This window comes from Panthera pardus, unplaced genomic scaffold, assembly GCF_024362965.1.
Source record: "Panthera pardus isolate Hobbes unplaced genomic scaffold, ASM2436296v1 HiC_scaffold_6, whole genome shotgun sequence".
Classification (NCBI taxonomy): domain Eukaryota; kingdom Metazoa; phylum Chordata; class Mammalia; order Carnivora; family Felidae; genus Panthera; species Panthera pardus.
This window is the reverse complement of record NW_026526991.1, coordinates 31,564,572-31,578,972: the sequence shown is the minus strand read 5'-3', so window position 1 is coordinate 31,578,972 and position 14,401 is coordinate 31,564,572. Positions and strand designations below refer to the sequence as shown.

General features: G+C 33.2%; 1 protein-coding gene across 7 annotated transcripts in view; it reads right to left on the bottom strand.

Annotated features, from left to right (window-relative positions):
• The window catches only part of CEP290 (centrosomal protein 290), a 91,797-nt gene that overhangs the window by 39,553 nt on the left and 37,843 nt on the right, over positions 1 to 14,401 (bottom strand). For all 7 annotated transcript variants that reach the window (XR_002079106.2, XR_008419658.1, XR_008419660.1 and 4 more), the window contains 7 exons: positions 13,060 to 13,233; positions 8,366 to 8,477; positions 6,311 to 6,516; positions 5,254 to 5,405; positions 2,186 to 2,297; positions 1,107 to 1,562; positions 169 to 333 (listed from right to left, as the gene is read on the bottom strand). Coding sequence is in view for 1 of the 7 variants with exons in the window: in XM_019446374.2 (XP_019301919.2) it covers positions 169 to 333; positions 1,107 to 1,562; positions 2,186 to 2,297; positions 5,254 to 5,405; positions 6,311 to 6,516; positions 8,366 to 8,477; positions 13,060 to 13,233 (1,377 nt within the window). In the remaining 6 variants the exon portion in view is untranslated. The remainder of the gene's footprint in view (positions 1 to 168; positions 334 to 1,106; positions 1,563 to 2,185; positions 2,298 to 5,253; positions 5,406 to 6,310; positions 6,517 to 8,365; positions 8,478 to 13,059; positions 13,234 to 14,401) is intronic.

The window sequence follows — 14,401 nt, the reverse complement described above, 5'->3', positions numbered from 1 at the left end:
GATTCTCTCTCTCTCTCCCCTTCCCCAGCTTGCACACATGCATACCGCACACATTCTCTCTCATAATAAATAAACTTAAAAAAAAAAGAGAATAATGGAATCACTCATACAATATTCTTATGTTTAGTATCTTAGCAACAAGACCACAAAATAAATATAAAATGAAACCTTGTTTTGCTGCACAATTTCTTCCTCCAGACTGCTGATTGTATGCTCATATTCAGAAATTATATTATTCAAATATTTTATTTCTTCTTTATCCTTGACTAATTCTCTATTTAGTTTAAGCTCTTGAAGACGTAGTTCTTCTATTTTCATATGCCAACTGATTACCTAAACATTTATAAATTACATGTACAAATGTAAACACTGTCCATATAATTATTTCTCCATTGATCCTAATAATTTTCATTGAAATTAATACATATTCTTTGAGATAAAAATTATTCTTGGTTCAGCCACACAGCAAAGTTTACTTAGAATTTTCATAGACTTTTATAAAAATATGTGCCATCTTAACATAAAACATTCTTCAAATTATGTGAGAATGGATAATACTAACACTTTCATTTATTATTTTCATATATGTCATTGAAACATTGGTTTTACTTTCAAAAATGGAAATCCTAAATACTTCTAACCTAGAGATTAAAATTAAGTAGCAAGGTAATTACTTTTCATTTAATGCATACCAAATGAAGGTAAAAACAAAATTATATTAAAAAGTAAATGTGGGCCTACTACCTGTAAATAATTTTAAACAGATAATAATTATGAAGGGTAGAATTCAACTGATAACCACTATAATGTTTATGAATAACTAAAATTAGTATTTAGCTAATATATATAAGCTTTTCTAGAATGTTTAAAGTTCTTTCATAGTATACAATCTAAGCATTTCTACCAAAATCACAGTTTAGAAGAGTCTCATTTTATTTTTACAATTAGACATTCAAATAGCCAAGCCTTAACTTACAAAACCTAAATGAATAACGTAATTGGAATTTTTGTCTTATACAAAACATTTTTCAGATAGCTATTTATTAAAAACTTAAAATTACTTTGTAACTCTTTTGGAAATACTGAACCAAAAACCAATGTTTTACCTTTTGGGCTCCCCTGGCATCCTTTAAAGTGCTTATTAACTCTTCCAGCCCCTTTAACTTTAATTCCATTTCCATTGCTTTGTTCTCCATATTTCTATGCTCTTGTTGAGAAGTTTTCATTTCTTGCATTATCTTAAGTTTGTCGTTTTGTAATTGAATCATCGTTTTAGAGAACTTTTCCTGCTGTGCTAAGGGTAAAGCTCCACTAAACTGTCGTCGGAGAGACTGAATTGTTTGGCGCAGATGTTTTGCTCTGTTTCTCCCCTCCAGACGGGCATAATAGAGAGCCTGTTCCTTTTCATCAAGTTTCTGCTCTAAGCGCAAATTACAGGCCTCCATTTTCTGCAGTTTAGATGTAACTGATTCCAACTTGCCAAGCGCAGTAGCCTCACTGATTTGAAGAGAGACGACGTGTTGATGCAACTTGGCAATTAGTGCCTTTTCATCAGACTGTGCCTGATATAAAGAGTATATATTTATAAGTTTCAAGTTTTTCTAATGACACTTTTCATGGATTTAAAACCATGACCTACTACATAAAATTTAAAAAAGTATGCTATATGAGATCCTATAAAAATCTAGCCTGGCTTTAGATTACCAAAAACTTGTCAAAGAAAAAACCCCAGAATCAAACATACTTAAAATCTAAATCTAGTATCCAACTAAATAACAGTTGGCATATTACTGTTTTGTTGTTTTTTTTTTAAACTTCCATATGTAAATATCAATGCCGGGACAACACTAATGTTGACAATTTTTTTAATCTTAAAAAATTTATAATGGGAGAATATGTAAAAAGCTACATATTAATACAAGAGAAAATACAGTTCTGAAAGACTTTCTCCTCAAACCTTAACTTTAATTAGCGACCAGCACAATGTACCTGTAGGTATGTAAATGTTTTTCTGTACCATGAAAGATATTTCAAATTAAAGAGTTTTCTAATCAGGTTACAATGAACAAGTACAGGAGCTTCCATTTGATACAGCCTCTGATTAAAACCATAAAATTATCCAATATCTAATGTGAATTTAGGAAAAAGAAAAAAATCCACTTACAAGAGCCAATACTGTACTTACCTGATAGTCTAACAGTTGCATTCTGACGGATTCTACTTCTTTTTCCCTGGACTGTTGTTGTATATTTAAAATTTCAACTTGTCTTTTGGCAATATCAGAAATCTCTCTCAGTCTAGGAAATGAAAAAACACTTCAGGAACAATTAGGTCCATTTTCTAAGTAAATACTAGTATTTCAGATTTCTAGATTCTTGGAAAAGCCACTAATTTCCAGCATCTCTTCTTGGTGTGACATACTAAAGCAAAATTTCCTAAACCATTTAATGAAATAATTCCATGAGAGTTCTGTCAAAAAAACTCCATTCCCAACATCCCTCCCCGTTGAAAATTCGTAATACATAGTATTGTATGAAATGTTGAAAAGTTCCAAAGTAAAAAATTATCTATCTATACAGCATTTTCCAAATGTATATGGCCATAGGACTAGTCTCCCACACTTTTTTCATAAGATACTTATTACCCTAGTTTCAAAGAGCTAGAATAAGGTTTAAGGTAGGTTTATTTGACATAATTGTACAGTTAAGGATACAGAAATTTAAGATTCCTAGGTTCCCTAGATGGATTAATATATGCTTTAAATTTACAAACTGTCAGAAATGAAAAAAAGAAAGATTATATGCTTACTACAATTACAAAAAATGGGAGAAGCTTGATGGTAAATTATTAAATTTTCTCCAAGACTACTATTACACGATCACACAGGTAAAGCAAAAATTCATTTTACTTTGGGCTAGAATAATTTTAGTGCACTGTGACATATAAATAAGGTTCCCTTATATTGATTATGCTCATTACCAGTTACATAAGTTTTAAAAATTAAAATAAAATGCATAATTGTAAATTAAATTATCTCAAAAGGTGAGGTCTATGAGGTAAGAGGAAGAATACAAAATGGAGTCCTTCATAGTGAAATGGGATGAAAATGATGGACATTCTCAAAACTATCAATACTCCAAAAAAATGGGTATTACTTTATAATACGCTAATCATAAAACCCTTTTTATAAATTATTTTGTGGTTGACAGATCAACTTATGTTACGGCTCCTATTACGTTTCTACTGAAGTAACACAAAATCACCCATGAGAATGAGTACATAGCATCTATCTCACACACAATATTTACTCCTTAGATATATTTTGTGTTCCAAGTGAATAAACTATTTCCACATGTAAAATAAAAATCACAATGTTACTTTAAGGTTATTAAGTGTAATTATACGAGTTAATATATGTTTAATACTTAGCACAGTATATAGTACTCAAAAAATGTAAACTGAATCAAAATCTGAATTTTTCATTTTACAGCAATCTTATGAAACAAGTAGAAGAGATACTAGTGCTCCCTTAAAAAGGAGAAAAAAACAAGTTTATTTCATTATTTTTTTTAAGTTTATTTATTTTCAGAGAGTGAGAGAGAAATGGGGGGAAGGGGTGAGGGGCAGAGAGAGAATCCCAAGCAGGTTCCATGAGGTCAGCACCGAGCTGGATGCAGGGCTCGAACTCACGAACCATGAGATCATGACCTGAGCCGAAACCAAGAGCCAGATGCTTACCGGAATGAGCCACCCAGGCACCCCTTTATTTTTTTTTTAATTAAAAATTATCTTATTGCTAAAAAATGCGAACCATCATCTATCCGAGCTTTCAGCTATCCATAATCTTTTTGCTGGTGGAGGGTCTTCCCTAATGACACTGACTGATCAGGGTAGTGGTTGCTTAAATTTGGGGTGGCTATAGCAATTTCTTAATATATTTATTTCATTTACATTTATGTTATGTTGTTTTATTTCAGTATAGTTAAAATACAGTGTTATACTAGTTTCAGGTGTACAATATAGTGATTCAACAATTCCATACGTCACCCAGGGCTCTTCCTGACAAATTCGTTCCTTAATCCCCATCACCTAATTAACCCATCCCCCTACCCACCTCTCCTCTGATAACCATCAGTTTGTTCCCTATAGTTAAGAGTCTGTTTCTTGGTTTGTGTCTCTTCCTCTTTTTTTTCCCTTTGCTTTGTTTCTTAAATTTCACATATGAGTGAAGTCATATGGTATTTGTCTTTTTCTGACTGATTTATTTCACTTAGCATTGTATTCTCTAGCTCATCCACGTCGTTGTAAATGGCAAAATTTCATTCTTTTTTATGGCAGAATAATATTCCTTTATATATATACATATACCTACATATACACACCACTTCTTTATCCATTCATCTATCATGGACACTTGGGCTGCTTCCATAATTCGGCTATTGTAAATAATGCTGCTACAAACATGGAGGTGCATGTATCCTTTGAATTAGTGTTTTTGTTTTGGGGGGTAAATACCTAGTAGTATTTAGGGTAGTTCTGTTTTTAACTTTTTGAGGAACAACCATACTTTTTTCCAGTGGTTGCACCATTTGCATTCCCAACAACCATTTGCAAGAGGGTTCTTTTTTCTCTACATCCTTGCCAATACTTGTTTTTTATGGTTTGATTTTAGTATTCTGACAGGTGTGAGGTGTTTTTTCATTGCAGTTTTGATTTGCATTTCCCTTGATGCTGAGAGGATCTTTTCATGTGTCCATTGGCCATCTAGATATCTTCTTTAGAGAAATGTCTGTTCATTTCTTCTACCCATTTTTAATCAGATTATTTGGTTTTTTTTTGGGTTGAGTTGTATAATTTCTTTATGTATTCTGGATACTATCTTTTTATCAGATATAAGAAACTTAAGTTTAAATAAGTTGAATGACCACCCCACTTCCCTCCAAAAAAATATTAGTATGTGGAAGAACTCGACTGCATAGGGTCTTGATTCCAAATTCAGTGCTTTCTGCAATACTATTCCTGGACTCTGAAAAACATGAATCTTGAAAAGTTATTTCCTCTTCAGTATTATTATTCATGCCTGTTAAAAACTAATCTTGTTAGTACTTCACCTTATTCTTACAAAAAAAACAAAAATAAAAACAACCAGTATCAATTCCACTAAGAATATTACCCCGAACCACTGTAATTAGGTTTCTTAAAAATCAACTAGAGTAGATGCACCTAATGACTAAAAAGTTTGCATGCACTTACTTTGACACTTCAACTTTTAGTTCCATTTCGTTCTTCTCTAATTCTAGAATCCGTTGCCTATCAGCATCACTTACTGTCTTGCTCACACTATCAGCTAGTTCATCTCTTAACATCTGTTCCACTTTCTGTGCTTCCAAATTGATTTTGGTAAGCTAAGAAAAGCAACAAAAATGTTCAGATATATTAGTTTTTGGTGAGATTTTCTTCTCAACTTAGATATTACCACAGTTCTCTTTACTTAGCATTAGTCTGGATAATGAATTGAGTGTGAAATATTAAGAATAGATTGAAGAGGGTAAAGAGAGTCAGGAACAGATTATAAGAACTCAGGTTATATGTCAACCCACCAAAAGTCATTTATATTAGACAACTCATAGTCTAATATTTGAATCTGATTTTTTAACATTTGTTTGAAACGTAGTTATACTCATTATGCTTGACTTCAATTATATCATCTATAAATAAACATAAATGAGTTAATAAAATCTTAACATATACTTAGTGACTCAGTTAAAATAAACAAAATGACAAATATGTTTGGAAAAGTATACTAATTCTCAAGGTAAACATTATAAACGTGCCGCTTCATCATTAATTGTTGAATGTTTGCAAACTGTTTTAATTGCCAACCAATTTAATATTTCTGAGCATATCAAAAAGGTCTAAAACTTACTATTAAAATGTAAAGTCCCAAGAGCAGAGATTACTGCCTATTTTATTTCCTGTGATAAAACTAGCCCCCATACAGTGTCTGGCATGTAACAGGCATCAATAAATATTTGTTAAATGAATGGATGGTAGTGGAAGGCAATTATCATAACTAAGCAAATAATATCTTTTTACATTAAATCTAATAATGTAATGCTGATGAAAAATAAGAACTCATTCACAGAAATACCTGTCTTCTTTTTAAATGTTTCAGATTTAAAACACATCTTTTATGAAACACAGCACTATATTAACATTACTTCAGAAATACAAACAAATCTCTTACAATATAAAATGTCTAACATGACTAATCCTTTATGCCAATTACATGATAAAAATTATATCAAACCTCAGCAAATTTGGTTTCCAATTCAAAATTACGTTCTTCCATTTGCTTTAATGAAGTCCTTGCATGTTCATACATTTTTTGAGAATGTTCAGCCCGCTGCCTTTCATTTAATTCTTTCATCTCCAGCATAGTAATTTTTTTTGAAATAGAAACAATTTCACTGTTGGTTATTGATTTCTTTGCCTTATCCATGCTTGATTCATTTCCTATATGCAACAATACTAAGTCAATCACAAGCTGTTATCAAAATTAGATGCCAAATATTTTAGAAACTTTTTTTTTTTTTTTTTTTAACGTTTATTTATTTTTGACAGAGAGGGAGAGAGAGAAACGGAGTGCAAGCAGGGGAGGGGCAGGGAGAGAGGGAGACACAGAATCCAAAGCAGGCTCCGGGTTCTGAGCTGTCAGCACAGAGACTGATGCAGGGCTCAAACTCACAAACTATGAGATTATAACCTGAGCTGAAGTCAGACGCTTAACTGACTGAGCTACCCAGGCACCCCTGGACACTGTATACAAGGATGCAATAATATGGTTCCACAGAAAACACACAAGCCTTATGAATTATGATAGACCTAGATTCCAGTCTTAGCTCTGTTACTTACTGTTTGGAAACTGCCTATCCCATTTAATCTCTCGGGAACTTATATTCTTCATCAGTCAAATGATAATAAAAGTTAGTCCTTATAGAAATTTAGGAATTTCTACAGGGAATCCAGCACTTATTTAAGAGAGACAGAGTAAAATGAACAGAGAACTTACTACAATTGTATGTAATACTCTTTTTTTTATATTTTAGCTTAAATGATACCTTCTTTCAGGTAGCAGTTACATGGAAATCAATTCACTTTTAATTTCTTAAAGAATTAAAAATCACATTTCTAAAAATAGCTTATTTTAGATAATATTAGGCCCAATGTTAGGCTTCACTAAACTACTACACGTCCCAGTTACCAATTTAATAAAACAGCTCTATTTTGTAACAGAAACCTTGAATAACATTAGAGCTCTAAGATCTAGAAAACAAACATACAAAAACACTTTATCTAAAGGAGCAAATTTATTTGAAAATTATAAAGCACAATGCTAGTAAGATAAAATTATTTAAACATCATAAACTAAGATAATCATTTAAAAATGAATATAGAAAACCATTTGAAAAATGAATAAGGAAAATCCTAGCAGGACCCACAAAGATTTTAATATCTGTCATAATATCTGTTAGATATACATGAAGATGTTCATTGAGCACCATAAACAACAGCAAAAATAAGAAGGCCTCGTGATTTAATCACTCAAACAGTAAGATATTACATGGATATTTGTATGTGTAAGAATGATGAATAAAGCAAATATATTAATATCTACTAAATGAATACAGTATATAATGTTCATTATAATTTAAAGTATATGTATGTTTACTATTAGAGTCATTTACATTTTATTTATTTTATTAAGTTTTTATTTAAATTCCAGTTAGTTAACATACAGTGTAATATTAGTTTTGGGTGTACAGTATAGTGATTCTACACTTTTATACAACACCCAGTACTCATGTAAACATGTATAAGGGAATACAAAAAAATAATAATAGTAAAGCTATAGGCAATATAAACTCTTTTCAAAATTATTTTGATGTTTTATGGTGACCTTTTAATTTAAATGTATTAAATGGTACATTCCTAATATAACTTTACACATATTACATGCAGTGGAAAACTTCTAAATACTACCACTAAAATATAGGTATTTAAGATTATCACCAGTCTTTATGGTTAAATGGTTCAAAATAGTTAATGCTCTGTCATAATTTTTTAACATATATGAACTAATCTCATCTACTAACGAAACTCATCTACTAACTAAAAACCAAATTTTGGTAGAGATTAGCATAAGATACTATTCATCAACTGTCTGCTAAATTAAACTGTTAGGCAGAGTTCATTTTTATCAAAATACTTCCTTTTCATCTGATATAGAAAAGGAACTATAAATGAATAACGTATTCACTATTAGATTTTCATCATTTTACATTATCAGAGTCATCATACTTACCTAATTTAGTTTCTTGTTCCCAGGCTTGTTCAACAGTGTAAAGTTTTTCCTTGGTAATCTCCAGTTCTTTATTTATAGAGTCCACTTGTTCTTTCAGGGATGCATTTTCACACTCAATAAAACAGAAACATCACTGAGAAACTACATTATAATTCAGACTAATATGATATAAGTGATATTGACTTAACTTTATATAATATCTCCTAAAACTCACAATCTGGTTTTTTTAAACAAAATTAGGAGCTTCCCTACACGGAATATATACACACATACATGTATAAACACACGTATACACACACACATATATAAAGAAAGTATGTTAAAATAATCAAAATATATCCAATATGTGACTTCCGAATATTAGCTTCTGCTATGTTCACTTTGGCCAAGCTGGAATGCTTAGAGTTTCTCACACAGTTACCGAGCATCACTAGCACACCATCATGTCAGGTGCTGTACTTCATGTCCACGGTGGAAAGAAACAGACAAAATACTGGCCTTCACAGGCCTCACCATTTAGCATCTGTGGGTATCTGTGTGTAGCAGGAGTTGGGGAGGGTATGGAAGGCAGAAGACAGTGAACAGGTAAGCAAACCAAAAACTCTAAGAATGTAAAGATCTAGAAAGAAACAGAGTATGGATCCAGAGCAAAATAAAAGGAACCATATCAAGATAGAAAGGTTAAAGAAGGCTCAAACCCATGTACTGTGAGATCATGACCTGAGCCAAAATCAAGAGCTAGACACTTACCCACCTGAGCCACCCAAGGGCTCAAGGAGCCAGTGTTGACAAGAAGCCAGCCAGAGAGAAGAGCTATGTGTTGATAAACCCTGATGCTCTGATGGAGGACTGAGTTTGGGGCATTAGAGGACTTAAGCACAGACAGCAAAAATAACAGTGACGAGTGGTATAAGATAAACTTGGAGTGATAATAGGGGGTCATACCAGGCAGGGCATGGTATGTCAAGATAAGGAACTAGAATTTAACTTAATATATAATAGGAAATCATTTAAACATCTAAGGAGGAAGTATTTTTGTTGTTTTTTTTTTAATTTAATGTTTATTTATTTTTGAGAAAGAGACTGAGCATGAGCAAGGGAGGGGCAGAGAGGGGGAGAGACAGAATCCAAAGCAGGCTCCAGACTCAGCTGTCAGCAGAGCCCAAAGCAGGGCTTGAACTTTCGAACTGCGAGATAATGACCTGAGCTGAAGTCGGATGCTTAGCTGACTGAGCCACCCAGGAGCTTCTTTAAGGAGGACGTTTTAAACAACCATTCTGAATGCAATGTGGAGAATAAATAAAGGGGTAAGCAGAGAAATCAAAATTAAGAAAATACAAAATCCTGATGAGTAGGGTCACAGCAGTGAAGATGGAGAAAAGAGGACACACATATGAATGAATTACATTTGGGAAATAAAAATGACAGGGGAAAGGAATGACAGAAAGTAACTCTAAGGTATCTGCCTTCATGGAGTAGGTAACAGCAGCACCTATTGAAACGGAAACAACTATGACAGAAACAGACATTCTGGATATGTTAAATTTGAGATCCTCTTGAAACAGGATTTGTAAAATAGATAATCCCATTACAGTACCGAAAAGGCAGACTGGACACAAAAATGTAGGAGTTGGCACATAAATTTAATATGCTCATTTACTCTTTGTTTTAACAAACAGAATACTAACTATATGCCAGGTATTTTAAGCCCTTGAATCATATAAAGAAATTCTGTCCTAGAACTTGTGTTGGGCAGGGGGTAGTTGGAAAAGAAGCCAATACATAATACAATGTTACATAATACATATTACGAAGAATAACAGGATAATGAGGTTTTATTTAGTTTTATTTATTTTTTTTAAGAGGACGTTATGATAAAAAAGAAAGCAAGATAAGGGAATACAATGTGACTTTCTGGTAATGTGCACAATTACAACCCTGTTCTAGATACTGAAAATACATAGGGGGGGAAAAAAGAGGGCTTAGAGGTTTTAACATCTTTCTACCTTTTTTTCCCTCTTACTTCCAGACTTTCAAGAACTCTGGTCTTGCTCCAGATGCCATTCTTATTCCCCTGCCCTCGGTGGGGTGCCCTGCACCCACACTTTTACCACCCACCTCTAGAATCTTCAATTGACCTCTCCCTATTTGCTCTAAATTTTCTTTCCCTCTACCCTCAAACTTCATTGGCCTGTTTAAAAAAAAGAAAAAAAAAAACAGTTGATAAAATAAATCCTTCTCTTGATCCTACTTCAACCTGTATCTAATTTCTTTTTACTTCTATCATCAGATTTCTAGTTTTTCTGTTGCCTTATCACCCCCACCCATTCAGTTTTTGCATTTTCTTATCATCCACTCTCTTTATATTCTGAAAATTGATTTTTACCACTTTTACTCTCAATAAAGTCTACCCTTGGGGCTCCTGGTTGGCTCAGTCAGTTAAGTGGCCAACTCTTGATTTCAGCTCAGGTCATATCTGACAATTGTGAGACTGAACTCTGCATTGGGCTCTTCGCTGAGCATGAAGTCTGGTTGGGCTTCTCTCTCTCTCTTGCTCTCTCTCAGCCCCTCCCCTGCTCTCGCTCTCTCAAAATAAATAAATTAAAAAAAAAGAAAAAAGGAACTTTACTCTTGAAAGGCATCAACAATTTCCTAATCACCACATCTGATGACCTTTGCACCATGGCTCTACACCATTAATAACTCTCTTGAGGTCAACATTTATTAGTTCTGTGTGCCAAAGAGGAAGTACTAAACACATAAAAGTGAATTAAATAGAATTCCTGATATCAAGAATATATTCCAGTAGGGGATGGAGACATACAAACACTCTTATTATGATGTGATATAAATAGCAGAAACAGGTACAAGATAGAGAATATAGACAGAGAGACTTTGTTCTATAAAGAAAGATGCTTCAGAAAAAAAGACAGTGTCTGAACAAAGGTTTTTCTTTTTTTAATGTTTATTTATTATTGAGTTTATTATTTTAATGTTTATTATTTATTATTTATTTAATGTTTATTTGTTATATATAACATTTTTAATGTTTATTTATATTATTTATTATGGGAGAGGCAGAGAGAGGAAGAGACACAGAATCCAAAGCAGGCTCCAGGCTCCGAGCTATCAGCACAGAGCCCAATGTGGGGCTCAAACTCACGAACTGAGATATCATGACCTGAGCCGAAGTCAGATGCTTAACTGACTGAGCCACCCAGGTGCCCCTGAACAAAGTTTTAAACATGAATAGAAATTCACTGAGCACATAAGTGGAGAGCCCTGGGAGGGCTTTCGAGACAAGGAAACAGCAGGTACATAAGAATATATATATGAGAAAAAACACTGTGTCCCAGCAAACTGGTAGTTCAATTTCAAAAACAAATTGTAAAAGTACTTAGAGCACCATAGGAGATGACATGAGGTAAGTGGGGGCTAATCACAAAAGGAATTTGGCTTTTATTCTTTAAGTGGCTGACAGTGATTGATAGGTGTGAAGCAAAGGCGTTGTCCCATGGTCAGATTCATGTTTAGAATGACCATAGTGGTGGAAGTAAGGAGGAGGTAACACAGGAGATAGGGATAGAGTAAGGGCTACCACAATACACATAATAAAGAATAAAACTGACACACTGTCAATAGGGATAAAAATATACTCAGAATTATAATCGAGATGCGGGAAAGAATATAACACAAACGCATTTTTTTTTTTTAATTTTAAGGAAAGATGAAAAATATTCTTTGGAAAAATAGATAAATAAGTTAAAAATTACTCATTGCTGTTATCTACATAATATATTTCTTACATGGATTTTCTTGGTTTTTTTTTTCCTTACATGGATTCTAAAATCATACAGAGGAAGCGTGCAAAGGACATGAAAAATGGGGAAAAATAAATTATTACCACACCTAAATATTCAAAATTTTCTACAGAAATTAACATAATCATCTCCCTTTGGCAAAACAGTAAAAAGTAAACTGATCATGATTATTGCTAGTTAGTATTAATAAATCACTCAGATATTTTTATAGGAGTCATTCAAAGCTATTCAAAATAACATTTGGGTGTTTTATTGAATGTGTCCCTCTAAGCAAGTAAAATCTATGAAGCTAACAAAATCAGACCTCATTCCACTCCTAGGAGAAGATCACAAAAGAGAAGATGTCAAAAGACACAAGCCCCTATTTCTGAAGAGGAAGATGAACAAATCAGGAGCTGGTTTTGCTTGCGTTAAAGGTATGGAGGTCAAGTGGCTAGAAGAGGACGACAAGGGTTCTGGGCCATATCCACAGACTGTTTGAATATGTGATACTTCATCCTATTTTCCTTATCTGTACAGTTAGAAAGGATGGGGATTTCCACAGCTCATCCAGGGTCAGGAAGAGCCATTCTCGGCTATATCCATCCCAAGAAACATAAACCAAGGGGTACAAGAAAATAAGTTGCACTGGGATCAGGGAGAAGAGAGAAGGATGGGTACTTAATGATGCCTCCTCTTTCGGTTACAATCATCTGTAACCTGTCTGGTTCATGCTTCTGTTTCTTTTTTAAGTGCCTGGTGTTAAGCGTCTTGATTCAATAAAATTCTGCAAGTGGACTAAGGAGGATGAAAGGATGAAGTCATTCCGCACCTACAGATAGCACCCAAGAGGAACAGCTAATATTACAAGGTTCAAGGACTATATACACTTACCTCTAAGTGTTCCAAGTTATTTGTTCTTTGAACAAGCATATTATCTTTTTGCAAGATGTCCCTGTATTTCGCAGTCAGTTCATTGTACTGTTTATTGGCCAATTCTAGCTCAGACAAAGAAACACTATTATCTATAACTTTTTGCAGAGCTGCAATCTTGAAAATGGCCATTTCCTATGTAAACAAAGACACACTGAATCAAGTTGGTATATTTTTTCCTAGTGAAGTACTAGCCACTTTTCAGAAGGATAAGATAATATAGCTGAAAGCAAAACAGATTTTAGAATCACTAAAGAAAAGATTTCTTATGTATTAAAAATATTACAATAATTATTCATTTCTTTAGTAGAAGAAATAGTACTATTTAGAAATTTTAAATCATAATAAAAATGAAAAAAAAAGGAAATCCTTTCATAACTATCATAGTAAAATGAAATTCAATTTCAGAAAAGCATAATACACAGCAGCAAGAAAATATGTATCACCCAGAATAATACTACTTGGCAATGAGAAAAAATGAAATCCTGCCAGTTGCAGCATCGTGGATGGAACTGGAGGGTATTATGCTAAGTAAAATAAGTCAGGCAGAGAAAGACAGATACCATATGTTTTCACTCATATGTGGAACTTGAAAAACTTAACAGAAGACCATGGGGGAAGGGAAGGGGAAAAAATGGTTACAAACAGAGGGAGGGAGGCAAACTGTAAGAGACTCTTAAATACAGAGAACAAACTAAGGGTTGATGGGGGTGGGGGAGAGGGGAAAATGGGTGATGGGCATTGAGGAAGGCACTTGTTGGGATGAGCACTGGGTGTTGCATGTAAGCGATGAATCAGAGGAATCTACCCTCAAAACCAAGAGCACACTATATACACTGTATGTTAGCCAGTTTGACAATAAATTGTATTAAAAAAAAAAAAAAAAGAATGTACCTCTGGATGGCTTTTCTAAATTTCATAAGCTTAAAAATAACTTGCCTTTAGTTAGCTGAATGGCAAAATTAGATTTACCACATTACAATTTACCTATTTCTGCTTATTATAGTTACACAGACTAGTTTTGTAATTAAAGAGAAAACCTTTTATTCACATGAAAGAAACAATACTTAGTGAGAAAAATTTTCTCTCAATTAGCTGTCTCTAATAATACCAATGACTTTAGTTACTTGTTTTACATTCTACTCATCAGCTATACAATTATAAAAATTCACTACTCGAAGACTCTGTATTAACACTACGAAGAAACATCTGAACTTTTCTCTCTAAAGTTGACGAAGTAGTGCAAGGAATAACCAAATTTATAAAGTGAGGAAGATAAAGAACTACAGTTATCATTTCTTGT